The sequence below is a fragment of the Rhincodon typus genome, chromosome 23 (genome assembly GCF_021869965.1).
Source record: "Rhincodon typus isolate 14 chromosome 23, sRhiTyp1.1, whole genome shotgun sequence".
NCBI lineage: Eukaryota > Metazoa > Chordata > Chondrichthyes > Orectolobiformes > Rhincodontidae > Rhincodon > Rhincodon typus.
The window spans coordinates 29475831-29498572 of NC_063354.1; the positions used below are offsets into that span (position 1 = coordinate 29475831).

The following is a 22742-nucleotide window of genomic DNA, read 5'->3' on the forward strand; positions in this document are numbered from 1 at the left end:
TACAGATTGGTACAAAATGATAAAGGTTAACAAAAAGGGTTGAGGTCTAACAAGATGAATATAGCAAGTTAGGATGTAATTTTAAAAAAAAAGGAGGACCTCAAAGAGTTGTAACCTGGAGGTCACCACAGTGCAACATTCTAGCAAGAATAGTTTGCTGGTGCTGTTGGGGAGGGTTTAAACTAGAATGGCAGGGGGATGGAACAGGAGGAGACAGGAGGGAGAAACAAGAACAGAAATAAAATCGATAGGAACACTAAGAAGCCAAAGTGGAAATGAACACCCAAGAGTATTCATTATTTAGGAAGGACAGAAAGGGAAGGGGAGGCGGGACAGCATTGTTAGCAGAGAAGGGAATCAATGCAATAATGAAGAAGGATACTGGCTCAGCAAATCAGTGTGGTATCTGTTGGGTGGAGATAAGAAACTCCAAGAAGCATAAGACATGATTGGGAGCCTATAGACAGCCCCCATACTGGAGGGGAGATGCAAGGGAAGGCAACAAATGAGAAAGCAGAGATGCTTGTAATAAGGATACAACTATAAACGTAGGAGACTTAAATTTGTATAGATTGGACAAATCAAACTTAGAAATAGTGTTATGAAAGAGTATTTCTAGGAGTGTGTGTAAGTGACGGTTGTCTGGATGAACATATTGAGGAACCAACCAAGCTATTCTCGATTGGGTATTGTGCAATGAAAAAGAATGAGTGGAGAATCTTTTTCTGTGGGGTCCATTGGGGAAGATCAAACATAACGAGAGTCGCCCTCTTAAATGAAGAATTCTAAGATAGTTGATCCTGAAACTTGGGCTGTGAATCTAAACAAAAAGGAAATTACAAGGGCTTGAGGTACAAATTGCCAAGGATGGAGTGGGGATATCTCCCAAATGGGAGAGTGTGGATAAGCAATGGTTCACATTTAAAGAACATGTGCATGAATTACAACAAACTATCATTCCTGTCTGGTGCAAAAAGGGGGAAAAAAAAGGAAAGATGGCTCAATCAGCTTACAAAAGAAATTGTGTATAGTGCTAATCCAAAGTGGAGACTAAGTTTCCAAAAAAGGCAGAAAGCCTAAGAATGGAAGCATTTAGAATTCAGCAAGAAGTCAAAGTTTGACCAAGAGAGGCAAAAGAGAGTACAGGTGTGATATTGTGGGGGAAAACACAGAAACTGACTATAAAAGCTTCTATAAATACATGAAAAGAAGATTAAGAAAATCTAAGCCCCTTACCATCAGAAGCTGGGGAAATTATAATGGGAAACAAAGAAATGTCAGAAGAATTTAATACGTATTTTGGTTTGATCATTAAAAAAAGCACAGAAGTAAAAATAGTTAGCAAAACGGGGTCTGGTTAGAAGGCAGAATTAAGAAGAAAATGGTGCTGGGGAAAGTAATGGGGTTAAAGGCTGACAAATCACCAGGGCCACCCCTACATCCCGGAGTACTAAAGGATGTGGCTCTGGAAATATCAATGCATTGGTGGTCATCTTTCAAAATTCTTTACATTCTGGGACACAATACAGATTGGAGGCTGGCAAATGTAACTGCACTATTTAAAAAAGATGGACAGAAAGTGAAACAGAATTAGACCAGTTAGCCTAATATCAGTAGTGGGGAAACTTGTAAAAAAAATGTATTCACAGGACAAGGGTGTAACTGGCTAGGCCAGCATTTATTGCCCATCCCTTATTGCCCAAAGGGCAGTTAAGAGTCAATCACTTTGCTGTGGGTCTCGAGTCATATCAAGGCCAGATGAGACAAGGATGGCAGATCCTTCCCCAAAATGATTTTTCCCCAATATTGATTCATGGTCATCATTAAACTTAGTTCCAGATTTCTATTGAATTCAAACTCCATCATCTGCCATGGCTGGATTCAAACCCAGGTCCCCATAACATTACCTTGGTCTCTGGATTAACAGTCCAGCAATAATACCACTAGGCTGTTGCCTCCCATATTGCTGTTCACTATAAAAGATGTGACAACAGAACATTTGGAAAGCTTTAATGGGATTGGACAAAGCCAGCATGGGTTTATGAAAAGAAAATTATGCTTAACAAACCTTCTGGCATTTTTTTTTAGGATCTAATTCGTAGAATAGATTTGGATTTTCAGAAAGCTTTTGGTAAGCTTTGGGCAAAGCTAAAGCACATGAGATAGGGGCTAATATACTTGCCCGAATCAAGGCTCAACTGATGGATAGGAAACAGAGTGGGTATAAATGGCTCTTGACGGTGTCAGGCAGTGACTAACAGGATACCACAAGGGTCAACCCTTGGGCCCCAGTCATTCACGATGCAATTTGTGTATGCTTTATCTGAACCCAATCATGGGTAGTCGGATAATTTCAGTTTTCAGATAAAGGGCATTTACCAGAGGTAGATTTTGTGGCCAGGTCACGATGAGAAACTGACAAGACAGATGACTGGATTTCAACTGATCCAAAGATTTGCATTGAAGAGTCACAGGGAGAGAAGCTTCTAAGAGCTTCTTTATTTTTGGTTCGAAACTCAGGATGCACAGAAGAGGAGCATTGAAATCTCAACTGAGCCTCAAAAGCTGACAATGATCACTGCTCCAACTACCTGATAGTGACTGCAGATTTCCCACAAGGTTCACTGGCTGATGCCAGGATGGTACGACTTCACAATGAGGAGATTGGTTTGAGTGGGGCTGTATTCACTAGCAGTTAAAAGAATGCGGAGGAGAGATCTGATTGAAGTGGATAGATTTCTAATTGGACTGGGTGGACTAGATGCAGAGAGCACATTTTCCTTGGTTGGGGAATCTAGAATCAGGGGACTGAATCTCAGGATACATGTCGACTATTTTAGGACTGAGACAAGGAAAGATTTCTTTATTCAAAGGGTGGAGAATTCCACAAGTTCACTACCATTGAAGGTTGTGAAAGCCAAGTCATGGATACATTCAAGGAATGGATAGATCAAACTTATAGATTAAGTAAGTAATACAGAGCTATGGGGAGAAGCAGGAATATGGCATTGAGAGAAGGGACCAGCTATGATCCTATTGAATGGCAGAGCAGACGCAAAGGCACAAATGGCTTACTCCAGCTCCCAGTTCTGCATTTCTCATCTCTGTAAAAGTTTTGCTCAGCTGTTTTTCCAACATCACTATTTTCATAACAGTAGGTGGCTTACAGCACATTAAATTGACTTCATTTCCAAGAAACTGCATGGTGAACCCTTTTTAATCCAAACCATATTTAAATATATCTGTATCTTTTAGTTTTCACATTCATGATCATGTGGCTGCCAACTGCAAGTGGGAGATCTGAAACATACCTTCAAAATCCAGACCAGTGTCAAGCAGGACAGTGACAGCCTCCCACACTACTTATAATCCACTTGACAGAGACTATTTGATGTCAGTATTAAATACCATCTACATGAGAAATCTAATATCAGTCACCTCCATGCCAAAGCTAAATTGACTATCATAGATATTCACAATCTACAGTTTAATTTTGGTTGCAGTGTCATTGCCCACTTTGCACAAGATTTCCAAGACACTATTTTTCCAATTCAATACAAGAAACTTCAATAGCCCACATGTTGCCAAGACAAAATACTTCCTGACCAAAACCTGGTCAGTCAAATATGCTCATTTCAATATGTTGAAGTAACAGCCTGGAATACGTTGAGGACTTCCCACACCTTGGCAGCCACCTTCTTCAAAAAGGCCACCATTGATAAGTAGGTCCAACACCACACCAGCCTCCTACAAACTACAGTACACAGTTTGACAACAAAAGTCTTCATAAAATCAACAAAACCCCAAACCAGTGTGGGACTTTGACATTGTACAAAAGGTCCATAAAGAATGGCTACAGAAATTCAATGAGCTATGCTTTGATTTCATTTCCCCAGATTCAGTACAAGTACCAACAGATGTTGATATACTTATTGAAGCCAGCTCTACTAAATGACCAGGCAAAACTTCTACAAAATTGACTTCAATGAACTAGATAGTATCCAGATTGCCAAATAAGCACAGCCTTTGCCAAGTCTTTTTTCTCAACTCTCAAAAGACACCAAGTCTCTCCTTGAGGTGCTGAAGCAGTGACATTAATAACTGGGAGCAGCCTGCTCTAACAAGCTGTTATCTCAGTCACATCTTAATGATGACGCAAAGCAGCAAAGAGGCAAAGAATCTAAATCACACTCTCTCAAGGGACTTTCTGCCCCACATGCCAATCTGTGGGTTGACAATTAAATGGTTCAGTATCATGAAGGCTGAGGCAGAAACTAATGACCCTAAATAGATAACATCCTCAAATTGAGCAACAGCTATTGCTGCCAAAATGCACAACTGTTTAGCAAAATTGAAGATTATGGAGTAGAATCATGCCAACTTGAATTAAAAAAAGCCTAAGACAGAAAATAGCAAGACATTGTAAATGGGTGCTTTTCAGACCAAAGGGTGATCTTTCCAGCAAAGACCAGGGCACAGAGCTTATTGAAAATGTAGTTGACAATGTCTATGGTATCTTGGGCTTCACAAATAGAAATACAGAGTACAAAACCTGAACCTTCATAAAGTTTCCATTTTGTCCTAACCAAAATAATGCATTTGGTCATCAGCACCACATTTTAGGATGCAGAGATTTACCAGAATGGAACCAGGGATGAAGGATTTTGGCAACATGATCAACTTGCAAAAGCAATATAACTTCTCCTTGGAGCAAAAGAGACCGACATTGGATAGAGATGAACACAAGAGATTTTAAAGAAAAAAAACATAGAAAAGGAAAGCAGTTCCCATTACCTGGTGGCACAAGGATTGAGGAATACAAATTTAAAGTTTCAGGCAAGCAATATGGGGAGTGTGACAAAAAGCTGGTCTTAAAATAGCAGAGCAAGTGGCAAGACTGGAACTTATTGCTTGAGGGTGCTAGAAAGGTTCATGGTCAATGATTTTCAAACAAAATTGGATTGGCACTTTAGTGGAAGAAGAGACCTTCATGGATCAAGTCAGTAAATGGAATTGACTGGATTGCTCTACACAGGAATCAAACAATCTCCAATCTTCTTCTGTATCAAAATAATTCTGACTCTATTCATTCATGCTGTACGAGCACTGTTCAAGTCCTGTTGCACGGAGGGTCAAAAAGTTCATTATCAGTAGTTCCCAATGGAACTGAAAATTTCAGCAAGTCATAATCTCAAGAAGTTGGCAAGTGACTTATTTTAACCACTGCAGGTCACCAGAAAATACCACCCCAACTCTTCTGTAGAAGATTTTGGTAAATCTCTGCATCCTTCTAAAATGTGGTGCTCACGACTGAATGCATTGCTTTAGTTAGGACAAAATGAAAACTTTATGAAGGTTTGGGTTTTGTACTTGGTATTTCTATTTGTGAAGCCCCAAGATACCACAGACATTGTCAACTACACTCAATAAGCTCTGTGCCTTGGTGACTTTGCTGGAAAGATCACCTTTTGGTCTGAAAAGTACCCAGTGTCTTGCTATTTTGTGTCTTAGGCTTTTTTAAAAAAATTCAAGTTGGCATGATTCTACTCCATGACCTTCAATTTTGCTTAACAAATGGCAATGAAGTCCCAAATCAGAACAGTGCAAGATTTGGAGAACTTGCAGGTGGTTAGCATATGCTATCCAAGTTGCTGCAGCGTATCTTGTCGATGCTACACACTGCAGCAAGAGAGCAGTGGTGAATATCTAGGTGGCAAATAGGCAGGTATGAAGAGGCTACTTGATCTTGGACAGTGTTGAGCTTCTGCATAGCTACAGCTAATGCTCATCCAGACAAGCGAAGTATTCAATCATGTCACTTGACCTGTGTCATGGAAGATCACAGAAAAGTATTCAGATCACTCAGGTGGTGAGTGGCAGCACAGCTCCCAGCTTCTGACAAGTTCCTGCAGACACAGCATTCATTTGCCTGCTCTAGTTCCATTTCTGGAAAATGGAAACTATCACAATACAAGTACTAGGGATTAGACTAAAAATTGGCCTTTGAACGTAAAAGGAAGGCATGAAATTCTTATGATAGGTGCTTATTGCCTGGCTGTTTTTTTATGGAGCAATTATTATTGAATATTTCTCAGCCCAAGCTTCAGAGTAGTCCTGCTTGAACGAGGCCACAGAATGTTTCATTATTTGAGGAGCTGGGATTCAAACTGAACATGAATAAAAAAGTCAGAACATGGCCATTTATGGTCTTATTTTGATGGTAAGGCTAATGGATGGGCCTCAGGCATTGTCTTGAAGGTAAATGACCATTAAACCAAAGCTATCTGGTTATAGATTTTTTTTTAAAACTCAGATTTATGGTACTTCTTCAAAAGGCAAACTTGCACCTAGGACTTCAGAATCAGAGGTGGGGACACTACCACTGTACCACAAGAAGCCTTACTATTTGGTCATATGCTTGGTCAGAGTCCAAACAAGTGAAGAGCTCATCCACAGTTGGCTACTGGATTTCCTTTGACTTCAAATTTACTTTGGCTCCTTGATGTGAAAGGCAGTCACATTCAATACACATCAAATTCAGTTCTTCCACCCACTCTTGGAATAAATGTAACTTGTTCTGAAACCAAACAGTCCTGACAGAATGCAAACTGAGCAGGTAAGTAATTGTCAGCTGTCACTCGATTTGCAGATGACATCTACTCATGGTAAGGAGTTTCTGCCACAGATTACGTGAGTAGCCAACCTGATTCTCAATCTGTATAGATGTTTAGACATGTGGGACGAGGTGCCTAACAAGATAGGAGGATCCAATGTTCAGGATTTGCTTCCTTTTCCTTCTTTCTCTGCCACATTAAGACTCAATCCAGGTGAAGCCTGCCTAATTCCACACAGCCACAGTTTTAGGGGTAGCCAGCACAGATCTCCAACATCTTCAGGGACATTACATTTGCAACTTAACCACTGGGAAGCTCACTTATGTTTTTAAATTTGTTTCTACTTAATATCAGAGAAACCACTGGATTAATCCAGCCTTACAGCACGAAGACCTTGAATAATAAAAACTAATGGCCACCTCAGCAAATCATTTAATTGTGTTCCAAGTCACACAAAAACCCTCTTTAGATTAAAAGATTCCCAGGACATTTTAAACAGAAGCATATTTAATGAATGTTAGTAATGACAGAGACAACAAGTGTACAACCACTCCCTCTACTTCACATCACCAGCATTTTAAGTTCTAGAATGACAGCAGAGGCTGAACATTCAACCTAAGCTCTAATGACATATCTGCAATATGTGCATGTGTAAAGCAGAATACACAATGTTTAAACAAGCAAATCTGATTGCAAATAAAAAGATGGATTGAGCTCCCCAGTGCTTCCGTTTGGCTCAGGCAGCATCAAGCCAAACAAAGGGTTTACACCCAAACACAGGCAGTCTCTTGTTTGCACACACAAATAATCTGTACACTTCAGCAAAAGATTGTAGTACAATTTTCAGTCTGACTTCACAATCAGAAACTAGCCTTAACTATCATCATTACCTTCCCCTCTTATAATAAAAAAAGGTTAGGGTGGGACAGGGTGAAGAAAGTCACATTCCTGCCCTGATCAACAACACCCAGACAGACAAGTGTTGAATTATAGAAAGATAACTGAAGACCACCAGTTTGCTTTGATAAAAAGGTGAATGAAAGACCCACCCTTGTTTCTGAACAGGCTTGCTTTGCAAGGACTGATATTACCCATTGCTACAACATACAATATTGCTGACTCAGTCATTCAAACCCCCCAGAAACTCTGATTCACCAATTTACAATCCAAACAACCAAGACCAGTACAAGACTCTGGAGGTACTCCAAGGTTTAAAAAACAGGATGGCAATTTGCATTCAAGATGTACAGACCATCATAACCATCCAGTTATCCCTTTACACTTACCCAACCCCTTTGAAAAACAAATAAACCCCTTTGAAAAAAAATAAAACAAAGGGCTCATTTTGGCCAATTACAGTCATTGCTGCAGCACGGTTTTAAGATCCTGTAGTAGCTGTTAATGGACTCATTGATTAAGTCCACTGTCTAGTGCGAGTTGATATAGAAACTCGCACGCACTGCGTCTGATTCAGCGAACCAAGGAGCAAGAAAGCCCATGCACGGCAGGTGTCACTGATGCTAGGAAGGGCAACACCCAAAGCTTCAGATCCTGCCCCAGGGAAGAAAAAAAAAAGGGTGGCGGTGGAAACGCGCAGACAGTTGCACTTCAGGGTGGAAACCTTGCTGGTAAAGGGAGGGGGTATTGGTGGTAATGAACTACTTGCCCGGGTCCTGATCCTACCCAAGCGAGTGAGGGAGAAAGGCAATACCACACGGTGTGGACTCTGTCTCCAGGGACGGGGGAGGAGTGGGGGTTGAAGATGGTAATACCTCAGGATGCAGATTCTCTCCCAGACTGACAGGAAGTAACAACTGCCGAGGGTTCCGACCCTATCCGCAGGGGGAGTGGGGCAGTTTTCTCCCATCGCTCCCCTGCGCCAAGATCCCACCCTCAGCACCAACCCAGTCCTTTGTCTTAACGCTTCACATCGAGCCAGGCGAGGAGAGGGGGCGCGGAGGGCTCTCGGGGATGGAAATGGTGCCGCCGCCCCTCGACACTCCAGCTTGTGTAGCGACATGTAACGATCCCCGGGATACCTGGAACTGCTGCGGCCTGTGGAGTCCAGGCCTTGGTATGTAGTGGTTGTAGTCATTTCAGACGCCGATTATTGTCGTTTCCCTTCTCCCAGTCTATTACCGCAACGGCTCCGAACTCCTCACTATCTCGCGGCAAAGCAACCGGCTCGATGCCGTTTTATTTATAAACGGCAGGTAAACCCCGCCCCTGCAGGTTTCCATTGGTAAGAATCCCAGACATCGCTACCTCCCATTGGTCACAGTGACAAACCGCTGCCAGTCCATTGGCTGAAACAGCTGTCAATCACGCCTAAGCGGTGGAACGTACCCGCTGAGTGACATATTCAGTGGGCTTTGTTTGAGTTGAGGTGACGTAATGCAAGAGCCAAGCCAAAGGCAAAGGAGCGACAAAGGTAGTCTTGAGGGGTTAAAATTGGGAAAAAAGGGCAAAATTGGAAGGAAAAACAAAACTGAAAGAGGATAAAAATTGGAGAAATACTGCAAAACTGGGAGAGAGGATAAAGGTTGGTTGAGAACAAAGCAGCACTATTAATTGCACAAATCAAACAGGGAGCCCCCTCCGTCACTTGTGCCCAGCGCTTAGAGGAGGTGAGATAACGCTGTAAGAAATGGCGAGATCTTGTTGCTCGTTAGAAATATACTAAATAAGAGCATAAGTAGACAATCAGCGATATAACTAAAAGAAATGTTCAAGTATCTAGCAATAATGGCTGATAGGTTCTTAAAATTCCGTTGCTGCAAGCGTGTACAGATGATGTAAGCGAATGGATAGCAATTAGAGAACACAAGAGAAATTGTATCTACAAAAATTCGAAAACAAAAACTAATACAGTGAATGCTGGAAATCAGAAATAAAAGCCAAAAATGCTGGTAAGGATAACAAAGAAATTCATAAGGTTACGGAGAAGTTGGTGTTGGGGACAGACAGGTGGCACTCGAAGTTCAATGTGGAGAAATGTGAAGAGATGCATTTTGATAAGGAGAACATACAGAGACAATACCTAGACTCTAAAAGGGGTACAGAAGCAGGGGGACCTGAGCGTACTTCTGAAAAAGTCATTGATGATGACAAAACAAGTTGAGAGAAAGTGTCTCATGTGGCAAGCTAGGTTTTATTAGTAGAGGCATAAAGTACAGAGAAGTGTTATAATTTTAGGACTCTTCTTGAGACTTTGTGAAGGGCTACTTCTCGATTTCTGGGAGCTACTGTGATAACAGGATGCAGAGCTGGATGAACACAGCAGGCCAAGCAGCATCAGAGGAGCAGGAAAGCTGACGTTTTGGGCCTAGACCCTTCTTCAGAAATCTGTTATGGTTTTCTGAGGCTTTTTTCAGCCTCAAATTATTAGTGATGGAATCTTGTACTAATTCCTTCTGCACTTGTGTTGACATATGTACTTGGACTCTCAGAAGCAGGATTATAAGAATTTTTATCATTTGCCCATTAAACTCAAAACCACAAATCAAGAATAGTACTAAACTACTAAGCTTCCTAGAAACTATTTCAACTGGCACAAAAGACAGAAAAAAAACTTCCACCTCCCGTGCCCCCAAACTAACTGACACACTTTGACACACAAAAGGCCAGTAACACAATATACCGTCCAGACTTAATAAGGTCACAATTAATGTATTTCCATCAAAAAATACACAAACCTGGAACATTTTAATCAGGCAGTTCCTACCCTTTTTGCTGTATCCCACATCTCAATGACTGTTCATTATGATAACCTGCTTTGCATCATCCTCCATGCAGCTCTTGAATTTATTAAACTTTTTTTTATTTTATAGAAAAGGAGATTAGAAGAACCAGTTCCTTGTATTTCAGAACAGATGGTTTGACTCCATCTACTAGGAGAGAATGGTGGTCTCCCCTCTGAAGTTTGACTATGATACTGTTGACAACCCTACTTGCCCAAGTAATTTTAAGATGTTGAAAAGTTGTAGCAAATATAACATCCTCATTTAAAAAAAGATAGGAAAAATAGAGAACATAAAAACAGATGGAAATAAATTGTAGGGAAACTGCTGGAATCTATTTATGGGAATGTGGTATGAGAACAATTAGGTTAAGGGATTTGTGGTACAATAATGTTATCCCTGCCTCTGAGCCAGGAGACCTGGGTTCATATCTCAACTGCTCCAGAAGTATATAACATCTCTGAACAGGTTGATCAAGAAAATATCTATTAGAACAATTGGATTAAGGGCTCTTGTAGAGCAAAAGTAGTGTCCCTACCCCTGTACCAAAGGCTTGGGTTCAAGTCCCACCAGTTCCAGTGGTATGTAATAACATGTCTCAATAGGATTATTAGAAGCTATTGGGATTCTTGTGGAAGTGGTAGTGTCCCTCCTCTGAGCTAGGAGGCCTGATTCCAGCTCCAGGGGTGTGTAATAACATCTCTGAACAGGTTGAATAGAAAATATTTATTGCAGCAATTGGTCAATCATAATATTAGACAGCATCATCATTGATTGACAAAAAGTAAATTCTGTTCAGAGCTTTGTTATAGGCTCTAGCTGGTAGGGTAGAGAAGGATGCACACGTGGATGTAGTGTATCTGGATTTTCAAAAATCTTTGGAACTCAAAAAACTTGTTACACAAAATTTGGATTCATTGGGTTGCTAGTAGTTCCTTGAAAGTTGCATCACAAGTAGACAGGATGGTGAAGAAGGTGTTTGGCACACGTGGCTTCGATGCTCAAACCTTTGAATATGGGGGCTGGGACGTCATGTTGCAATTGTACAGGACATGGATAAGGCAACTTTTGAAGTACTGCGTACAGTTCTGGTCACCCTGCTGTAGGAAGGATATGATTAAATTGGAAAGGTTGCAGAAAAGATTTACAAGGATGTTACCGGAACCGGAGGGTTTGCGTTATAAGGAGAGGTTGGATGAGTTGGGACGTTTTTCACTGGGTGGTTGAGGGGTGACTTTGTAGAGGTTTATAAAATCACGAAGGGCACAGATAAGGTGATAAGGCCTTTTCCCTAGGGTAGAGGAGTTCAAAACTAGAAGGCATAATTTTAAGGTCAGAGGAAAAAGATTTAAAAGGGACCCGAGGGGCAACTTTTTTTACACAGAGGGTGATTCATATATGGAATGAACTGCCAAAGTGTACAGGTACTGTTACAATATTTAAAAGACATTTGGACAGGTATATGAATAGCAAAATTTTAGAGGGATATGGGACTAGTTAAGTTTGGGAAACCTAGTTGGCATAGACAAATTGGACTGAAGTTTCTATTTCCGTGCTACGTGACTCTGGAGATTCCATATTGATTTGTAAAAAAATCATTTTGCCAGTGATTTCAAGTTCCAATGCACAAACTCTTTTTTTTGTGCATGACCTCATAAAAGATGCTTTTTGGAAATCCAATACACTACATCTACCCATTTCCATTTATTGCTGCTACTAATTATATACATGAAAAAAAGCTTTAAAATCAGTGGAGCTTGCACATTTTTTTTTCTTTATTCATTCATTCACGGGATGAAGGCGTCACTGGCTAGGCAGCATTTATTGCCCATCCCTAATTGCCCAGAGGGATGGGCAATAAATGCTGCCTAGACAGCAACACCTTGATCCTGTGAATGAATAAAGAAAAAAAAAATTCTCTCCACGTTTCCTTGGATTTCCTCCGGGTGCTCCAGTTTCCTCCCAGAGTCCAAAGATATGCAGTTAGATGGATTGGCCATGCTAAATTGTCTTGTAATGTCCAGGAATGTGTAGGCCAGGTGGGTTAATTATGGTAAACGCAGGCTTATGGGGGTAGGATGCTCTTTGGAGGATTGGTACCTCTTTCCGTACTGTAGGGATTCTGTGAGAAACTGTTAATTTTCTGATTTTCTAAGTACATTATAAAACCTCATTAATAATAGAAAAATAATTCTCACTCCTTTTTTGAATAGCCATATTAAGACTGATATTTCTGGGTTGAAGCTAACAGCTGTTAAGTCCAACTGGTCTGTCGCCAACTTTTCTGATTTCAGACAATATGTTGCGTAGGTATTAAAACCTGTCCCAACATCTTCAAGCAAACAGAACAACATAAGCCAGAACTACTGCATAGATGCATTCTCTTCAAGAAAACATATGGGCAGGACACAGTTAGGCTCCATATTCTCCAACTCTACCCACAGTGAACCTGCCATTGCTGATAGTTTATTCAACAAAAAATGGGCTGAGAATGGGAATCTATATCAGTCACGGCTCAGTGATTCCACTAATGCCAGAGAAAGAAGATTGTGAATTCCAGCAGGGGACTTGATCACATCATCCAGCTGACACATCAATCCAATGCTTAAAGGTGTTGTCTTTTGGATGTGATATTGAACAGATGGTTCCATATGTATGTAATAGTTTCTAAGGAAGAGAAGTGGATTCCTTTCTGGTACCCTGGACATTATTTATCACTCATTCCTACATTTAACTTAATTGCACTGGAAGCCCTTCAAAGATACTTGTAGGATACGAATTGAACAGTAAATGCAAGTTCTTCCTTTTACTTTGCTAGAAACTATTTATGTAAGGATAGAATAATAAATCAGACTGGCTTTAGCAGCACTTCTGATTTCGTTTGGGGGGCACTGGAAATACACGGATGAGCATCAGTTGAACTGGTCTGGAATATGGGTACTAGTTAATAAAACATCCTTATAGTGAGCAGCACTATAAGGAGGACTGCATAAGACATTTCCCTTAATTTGTTCATCATCCTTTAAGATCTGCTCAAACTCAACCCTTGGTCTGCTGACTCCTATCACCCTCCAGTGCCTCACCAGTTGGCTATTCATTGTATGCCAATGTAGTCAGCTAATAGGTCTGACTCAAGCCTTGCTGGTTATCTAGGCACACATTCCCAAAATGTCAGAACTGAGGCAACGTATAAGTTAATTGTGGTTTAACATTTCAAATTATGACATTTCCATATCACCTAGTGGTTGTCACTTAGTGCTGTACTGGAATTGGAGCACCAGTATTAAGTGATAGCACTATTGAGTCAAGTTAATGCACTAATAGCAGAAGAATAGGACAATCAGTTTCCTTCAAATGTGCCGATTTGAAGTCAGCAGAGTTGAGGACGGATCCTTCAGGTGCCCAGTTAATTGACCGAGAGACAGGAAAACAGCCTGAAGGACTTCACACATTGCCCACCCTGGTCTTTGGAAGAGTTTGCATTGCAGACTGTCTCACCCAAGAAGAATTCTGGTCATTGCATGACACAGATTGCAGATTAAACCCAGAACCTTACTGGTTCATGAATTGTAAGTAATAATTATTTTAACCAGTTGTAGCAGAATCATATTACAAAGCATAAAAAATGAGATGTAAAACGTAACTGTTTAGTTTTTAATTGTTTTAATAAGGAATTTATGAAACAACAGAGACACACAAGGAAAACAAAATGAGGGAACCCATCTCCTGACCTATTTTACACTACTTTAATACAGCACCAAGAATGCTCTGTGAGTCTACAACAATACAAATTGTATAAAATAATGGGTCTGTCCTTACACTGATACAGGAAATGGCAACCATTGAGCGAGCTATGCCAGTTCGAACCACTGAAAACAATGAAATGAATAATTTATCTTATTACAAATTTTTAAAAGCTACATTAGGAGCCAAACATAAACAGATAGAATAAAAAAATAGTTTGCTAAAATGGATTTTTGGGAATTAGAAATCTGGTTTGGTCGAGTATTCCTACTGTTGCAGACTTCAGTAAAAACCATTTGATTCCGATTGTTCTGTATAAACTGGTCATTTTTATTATTTAAAATCAAATGTAATAAGATTAACCAGCAAACAATAAAAGCTCTTATGAAGGTGTATGTGGACGTAAAATATTCTACAAGTGTTTTCCAAATTGCTGCTGAGAGTAACTTGCTGCCTTGTCAGAAGCGCTGATGATCTATGGATAATCAGACAATTACATGGAGAGTGACAGCAGTCAGTACTGGCCCCCAGTCTGCTGCTGGAATACATCAATTGTGTCCTCATCTTCCATCTCCAACTGCAATACAAAACAACTGTTAGAAAAAGACACCATCAATATAAGGCAACATTTGCACTACTGACATTGGAAATTACTGGAGACAGTTTTATTTTCCCCCATCTCTCATTTTCATATTCAATATGAAGTTTGATAGTGGGTGAAGCCAAAAAGGTCTGAAACTTTATTGTGACAATGAATCATGTACTCATTATATCACACAGCAGCAATTATTGCTGGAAGAACTGGAAAATCATAGCACATTTTAGAAATAAGTATTGAAATGCAAATGCTTCTAATCACTTCAAATGGACTAAATATTTCAAATTATGACTTTTCCAAAAATGTGGCTATCACTTACTGCTGTACGGGAATTGGGGCATCAATACTTCAGTGACAGCACTACTTACTGACCCAAATTAATTCATTAATAGCAGAAGGAAAAGGATATTCACTTCCCTTCAAATGTGCTGACTGTGGAGTGAGCAGGCTAGAAACTCTAGTTTTTCCCCTTTGTTTACTTTCCATTATTATCAAAGCTGTGAGCCAATGCATTGATTAACTCCACAATTACTCAATTGTAGAGTTAACTCCACAATTCAGCATTCAATCTATTTTTCGGCAATCTATTTTTCTATTTGCTCATGGAATTTGGGCATCACTGGTTGGGTCAGTATTTATTGTCCATCCCCAACTACCCTTCAGAAGGTAGTGAGGTGCCTTCTTGAACTACTGCAGTCAATGGAACATTGATATAGCTACAAGTTAGGATGATATATGAACTTCTAGATGACAGTGCTCCAATGCATCCATTACCCTGGTCTTCCTAGGTGGCAGAGGTAGTAGATTCAAGAAGTGCTGTTGAAAAAGCCTTGGTGAGTTGCTACAGCACATCTTTAAGAGGCTACACACTGTTGCCACTATGCATAAGAGTTGGATGGAGTGAGTGATTGTTTACGGTGCTAATCAAGCCACTGATTTGCCCTGGCGGGTATCAAGGTTCTTGAGTGTTGTTGGAGCCGCACTCATCGAGGCAAATGGAAATTATTCTATTACACTCCCGAGTTTAACCTTGTAGATGGCAGACAGGCTTTCAGCGCTCAGGATGTGGGCTATTAGCCCTAGACTTCCTAGCCTCTGAACTTCATCTGCAGCCACCGTATTTACATAGCTGGTCAAGTTCAGTTTTTCTGTCAGAGTAAACCCTGGGATGTTAGTAATGGAGGATTAAACAATGGCAACATGTTTGAATGTCAAAGGGACAGGGTTAGATTCTTGTTTGTTGGGGATGGTTATTGTCAAGTTCTTGTAAGGCAAAAATATTACTCATCACTTAGAGGTCTCAGACTAGATACTGTCTAGATCTTGCTGCATATGGACAAAGTACCTGAGGAATCATGAATTGTGCTGTACATTGGTGGACTGTCACATATCCCAACTTATGACCTTATGATGAAAGGGGTTCATTGATGAAGCAGCTGAAGACGATTGGACCTGGGTCACTAATCTAAAGAAATGCTGCAGTGATGTTGTGTGACTGAGACAATTGACATCTGACAACCATGCCATCTTCCTCTGGGCTATGTACATCAATAACCAACGGTGACTTTCCCCATGATTTTCATGGACTCTTTTGTCTTTGATGGCATATTTAGTCAAACACCGCCTTGATATCATGTGCAGTCATCCTCACCTCTGGAGTTCAGCTTTATAATCCACATTTGGACCAAGGCTGCAACGAGCCAAGTGGCAGAACCCAAACTGAATATCAGTGAACAGATCACTGTCAAGCACATACAATTTGATAGCCCAGTCAACGATCTCTTTCATCACTGCTGATGATTGAGAGTAAACTGATGGGACAGTAATCGGCCAGGCTGGATTGTCACTGCTTTCTGTGCACAGGACATACTTGGTTAATATGCCACATTGTCAGGTAGATACAGTCACAGAGTCTTCACAGCAGGGAATGAGGTCCTTCAGCTCATTGTGTCCACACCAGTCAACAGACATCCATCTATTTTAAATCCATTTTTCAGCACTTGACCCATAGTCTTGTATGCTATGGTGTTTCAAGTGCTCATCTAAATAGCTGTTTAAATACCTTGCGGGTTCTGGCCTCAACCACACACTCAGGCAGTGAGTTTCAAATACCAACAACCCTCTAGACTAAAAGACTTTTCTTCTAATTCCCTCAAAACCTTCTGTCCCTTATCTGAAAATTTTGCCCTCAAGTTATTGACCACTGTACTAAGCAGAAAAGTTTTTGCTCACCTACCCTATGTCCCTCAGAACTTTATACCCCTCAATCAGATCCCTCCTCAGCCTTTCCCGCTCTAAAGAAAACAACAACAGACTATTTAGTCTCTTTTCATAGGTGAGTTACTTCAGCCCGGACAACACTCTTGTGAATCGCTTCTGCAACCGTCTTAGTGGAATGACATGCCTTCTTTGGTGTAGCAACCAGAATTGCATACATTAGTTCAGCTGTGGTCTAACTAACATTGTATACAGCTCCACCACAACCACTTGAATCTTGTATTCAATGCCTTGACTAATAAAGGCAAGTATTCCACATGCCTTCTTAATCACTTGATTTATCTGTCCTACTGCCTTCAAGGATCTATGGACAGCCACACCAAAGTCCCTCTGCAAACAACAAATGCTAGTCCTCTGTATTTCTCAAGTCCTACGATTCAACATTTTGTTAGTCCTCTCAAAAATTAATGCCTCGCTTTTCAGGATTAAATTCCATTTGCCACCTTTGAGTCCATCTATATTGTTTAGTAGTCCAAGGCTTTTATCCTCACTATTTACCACACCGCCAATTTTCTGGTCATCTGCAAACTTACTGATCACATGTCCAACATTCATGTCTAGACAATTAAAATACAAACAAACAAAGGATCCAGTAATAAACACAATGATATGCCACTGGACACAGGCTTCCAGTTACGAAAAAACACCCTTCAACACTGTTTCCTGCCACTAAGCCAATTTTGGATCTTGGCAACATTCTAGTAAATGTTCTCTGCACTCTCTCCAAAGCAATTACATCCCATGTGGTGACCAAAAATGCACACAATACTCTAGTGGTGGCCTCACCAGTGTCTTACACGGTTTCATCATTATATCCCCGCTTTTGTATTCTATACCTCTTGCTAAGGAGAACATTCCATACGCTTTCTTTACAACCATATCTACCTGTACTGCTACCTTTAGGGACCTGGGCACTTGCACATCAAGGTCTCTCATTTCACCACCCCTTCTCAGTATACTCCCATTTACTATGTGTTCCCTTTTACTGTTTGACCTCCCTAAATGCAGACTTGAACTCCATCTGCCAATTTGCTGCACACTCTACCATTTTGGATCTTACAGCTATCTTCTACAATATCCATCACATGGCCAATTTTTATGTTGGCTGCAAATTTTCCAATTGTGCCCCCACGTTCAAGTCCAAATTGTTAACATTTGAACAAACAGCAGGGGTCCTGACATTGAGCCCTGCGGAACACACTTGAAACAGCTTTCTATTTGCAAGGGAAGCCACTGACCATTACCCTTTAATCCTGTTCATAAACCAACTTTGGATCTGATTCGACACATTACCCTGTATCCCACGGGCTTTTAATTTTTTGATCAAACTGACATGAGACCTTGTTAAATGTCTTACTAAGACCCATGTAGACAACACACACTTCACTATCCTCATCAATCCTCCTTGTCACTTCTTCAAAGAATTCATGCTGACTATCCCTGATCAGTCCATTCCTTTCTAAGTGGCAGTTTGTCTGATTTTCTTAGGATTGATTCTAACAATTTGCCCACCACTGAACTAAGATTGACTGGCTTATAATTGTTTGGTTTTGTTTTGTAATTTTTTAAACAATGGAACCACATTTGCATTCCTTCAGTCCCCTAGCACCTCACCTGTGTTTAGTAAAGATTGAGAAATAATCTTCAGTGCATCTGCTATTTCTTCCATGGACTCCTTCAACATCTTAGGGAACAATCCATCGGGCCCTACCAATTTAACCACTTTCAAGGATTCCAATTCCTCCAACACTTCCTCTCTTGTTATGATTGTTTTGTCCAATATTTCACACTGCTCCTCTTGAATTACTGTTTCCACATCACCCCTTTCCTTTGTGAATAGGGAGGTTAAAAAAATCATTTAAATTCTTCCCAGATTATCTGCATCTTCACACAAGTTGCCTTTCTTCATCTCTGATAAGTCTCACTTTTTCCTTATCTATCCTTTTGTTCCCTATATACTGGTAAAACATCTTTGGGTTTTCCTTTATCTTGCCTGTGAATATTGTTTTGATGCCCTCTCTTTGATTTCCTTATTTTTTAACTTGATCCATGTACTTTCTGTACTCCTCTAGGCTATCTGCAGTGTTGAGTTTTTTTGCGATTATCATAAGCTTTCTTTTTCTGTTTAATCCTTCCCTGTGTTTTTCTAGACAACTATGGGGGTCTAGGATTGGCAACACCATTTTTATTTTTGGAAAGGACATGTCTCCTTTGTGCCTTAAGGATTCATTTTTTAATGCCTCCCACTGATTTGGCCTTTAGCTGTCCTATCCAGTCTACCTCAACCAAATCACTTCTCAGTTTTGTAAAATTTGCCTTTCCCAGTTTTCACTCCTCGTTTATCACTATTCTCTTCCATAATAATACTAAATATCACCGAATTGTGGTCACTATCCCCAACACATTGCCCACTGTCACTTCATCCACTTGCCCATCTGCACTTCCCAAAACTAAATTCAGAATTGTGTCTCCTCTCTTTTTTTGTTTAAAAAATTTGCTGGACACTGTACATGAATTTTTCACCCACAATGCCCCTTATATTGTTTGAAACCCACTTGATACCAAGATACTTAAAGCCTCCTATTATTGCCCTCTTATTCACAAAGGCACAAATTTGACACAGATTTTCTTCCATCTCCCTCACAGTATTTGGGGGTCTGTAGTATACTCCTAGTAGTATGATAGCCCCTTTCTTATTTCTAAATTCAACCCATAAAGCCTAATTTGTTAACCCATTCATAACATCATCCTTTCTCACACTTGCAATCGAATCTTTAATTACCCCATCTATTCTAACTACCCACCTGTTCTGCCTGAAAACTCTATACCCAGGAATGCTGAGCTGCCAATTCTGCCCTTTCTTTAGCAAGGTGTCCATTACAGCAATATATTGTGCTGCCATGTGTCTATCTGTGCCCTCAGTTCATCTGCCTTGTTTGCAATATTCCTTACATTGAAGTATAAACAACTCAACCCTGTCAATTTCCAAAACTGGATGTTTTTTAATCCTCGCTTTTGTCTTTGAGTCACCAACTATATCACTAACTATCCCGTTTCCTAATCTGAGCTGACCCATCTAAGCCTACATTTTGGTTCCCATCCCCCTGCCATACTAGTTTAAATGTTTCCCCATCAAGTATTTAACCATTTTCCCTCTGAAACGTACTACACAAAATGCTTCAATTACCCCATCGGGCATGCCAGGTCACAACAATTTGTCATGAAAGAAAGTTCATCTTCCTTTCACACATCTTATTCCCTAATGCTCTAAATTTGTGCCCTCTGGTTCCTGAACCTTTTGTCACTGGAAATGTTTATCTACTTTATCACTCAAGCAAAACTCAATGGTTTGAAATCTCTACTAAATATCTCACTAATTCTCTCTGTTCCAAGCTAAACTTCTGTAGTTTGCTCAGACTCTCTATATAACTGAAGTCCCCAGTACCATTCTCTTAAAACTCTTTTTCACCCTTTCCAAGCTGTTAACATCAGGCCTATAAAGTGATGCACAAAACACATCAACCAAGCCTTAACTAGTGTTTTAAAAACAATTAGCATAGCATTTGTTGACATTAACAAATACATCACATAACACTTCTCTAAATTAAATTTCATCTGCCATGTGTCTGCCTCTGTCTTCCAGGAGTCTTCATTGTCCTCCAGACTATTTACTATATTTCTCAGTTTTGTATCACCTGCAACCTTTGAAATCATACCAAGCCTAAGTTATTAATGTATCAAAAAGAGCAGTCCTTCTAATATCTGGGAATCACAACTATTTACTTCCCTCCTGCCTGAAAAATGAGCCATTCAACAATGTGCTTCACTCAGTCCCTTAGCCAATCTCATGCAAACACCATCAATGTCCCTTTATTTCCATGGGGTTTTATTTTACTAATGAGTCTATTGTGCTGTACTTTATCAAATACTTTTTGAAAGTCCATATGCACATCAACTGCATACACTCAAACTCTCTTTACTATATCAAAGACCCCAAGATATGCAAACATATATAACCTATGATGTCTTTAGTTAATTAGTTCATGTTGTTCCAAATTAATTTTTACAGATTGTTAGGTCCAATAGTTCCACTTCACTATTAGGCTGACAGACCTGTAGTTGCCAGATTTATCTCCTTCCCCTTTTGTGAAGAGAGTTTTTCGTTCATTTGATATTTCCATAAGTCATCTACAATGAAATCCATCTAAATTAAGAGTGATTTTGTTTTTTTTTTCTTCTTTCCCCTTTCTCAATCCTAAGTAATCTTAATTGCTCACATTCTGATATGCTAACCAGCAGAGAACCTGGACTGAACTTGGGACTATTCATGTCTATACAGTTCAGTACCATCCAACTAAAATAAAAATGAAATTCATGATTCTGTAGAACTGGATATACCTTTGTCCACCAGCCTGACAGTCTTAAAAGTCTACCTACTTCCCTCTGGAGTTTTACAGTTACCTTTTACTATAGCTATATAGTTACCTTACCATATAATACTTTAATAAAATTCCACAATCTTCATTACGTTCATATGCCTCCACAAAGCACTCTCAAAACAAAAGTAACAGTTAGTTACTGTGCTCCTAGACTTCTAAGACTGGTAGCTATGGATTTCTGTTCCAGGGATGAGCAATAGGTAAAACTAACAGGAATATCCTACCTGGGCTACACTTCATTAGCTACAATGGTGACTGAATGGTATGAAGCAGACTATCCAACCACCCATAGTAGCGGAGGTAGATTATTACACCCCCACAGCAGTACATTACTAAATTGAAGAAATTTGTCACGGGGAAGACTGACATCTGCAATGTGCCCCAGGTTTCTAAATTTTTCCACTCTGGCATCTTGCACAGGTCATACCTGTGCTGGTGTGTCTGTTTCATTAATTGGCTGTCCATCAAATCGGAACCTGATCTGTCGAATTGCCAAACCCTAGAAATAAAAGAATAATAAAGAAAAATTGAAGTGCCAAAATTGTCCAGAAATCAGTAATTAAAGCTGTTGTACATTGTGATTAATAGTGGATAAAAGAACCACAGCTTCTCAACAACTACATTATTGATTTTTCTGGAACTGCTCTGTGATACAGCATGACAAGACATTGAATCCTCCCTACTACTTTCCACACAATAGAGTGGCCAATTTCAACAACGTCTGTAGATAATTCCCCACAAGGGTGAAGTTTGTCTTAGAAAAAGAACGACAGCTGGTTCATTTCTCTGCAGGAACTCATCGACAAGAGGGCCACAAATAAGTCTATTGTTCAAGTATTGCAGTCAGTCCAGAGGCTGATTTGCAACAGGTAGCAGATGTAAATGGCAAGCTTACCGAGAAACAAATTATTTTTCAAAAGTGAGCTGATGGAATAACTTACATTTTAAAAAAATGCCATCACCTAAGGGGATGTGGTCTGTCTAGGACACAGTTATCAACAGAAGTGACTTCTCACAACAAATTATTTGCTGAACATTGATGGCAGTCAATCAAGTGCTCAGAATCAAGTTCCATCCTGTTCATATTCAAAGCCCTTCACGCAAATACACTGTGCTTGCACACTACTCTGGGGCAAAGTCCCTTATTCATTTCTCCCTGGTCTAAACCAGGATCACCATGATTGACTGGAAAACATTTTTGTTTCAAAACTCTATCAATTGAAAACCTTCCAGATCACACTCCTTCTTACAATGAATCATGTCAGCCAAAATTGTGCAATTTAATAAAGGTGATGTCAAAACCTGGGTCCTCCTCCTACCATGTAGTTTA

The 22742-nt window shown here is 40.0% G+C and overlaps 2 protein-coding genes across 4 annotated transcripts in view; both read right to left on the reverse strand.

Moving 5' to 3' along the window:
- Positions 1–8836, reverse strand: part of jpt1 (Jupiter microtubule associated homolog 1) — a 36956-nt gene extending 28120 nt beyond the window's left edge. For 2 of the 3 annotated variants that reach the window (XM_020535688.2, XM_020535687.2), the window contains exon 1: positions 8654–8836. In XM_020535688.2, coding sequence (XP_020391277.1) covers positions 8654–8709 — 56 coding nt within the window. In that variant the 5' untranslated portion in view covers positions 8710–8836. The remainder of the gene's footprint in view (positions 1–8653) is intronic. The other variant, XM_020535689.2, reaches the window with a different exon arrangement.
- Positions 8837–14000: 5164 nt separating this feature from the next.
- LOC109937071 (small ubiquitin-related modifier 3) overlaps positions 14001–22742 on the reverse strand; it is a 28157-nt gene continuing 19415 nt past the window's right edge. Inside the window, exons 3-4 of the mRNA XM_020535685.2 lie at positions 21840–21911; positions 14001–14675 (exon numbers count right to left, since the gene is read on the reverse strand). Of these exons, the coding sequence (XP_020391274.2) occupies positions 14613–14675; positions 21840–21911 (135 nt within the window). The 3' untranslated portion in view covers positions 14001–14612. The remainder of the gene's footprint in view (positions 14676–21839; positions 21912–22742) is intronic.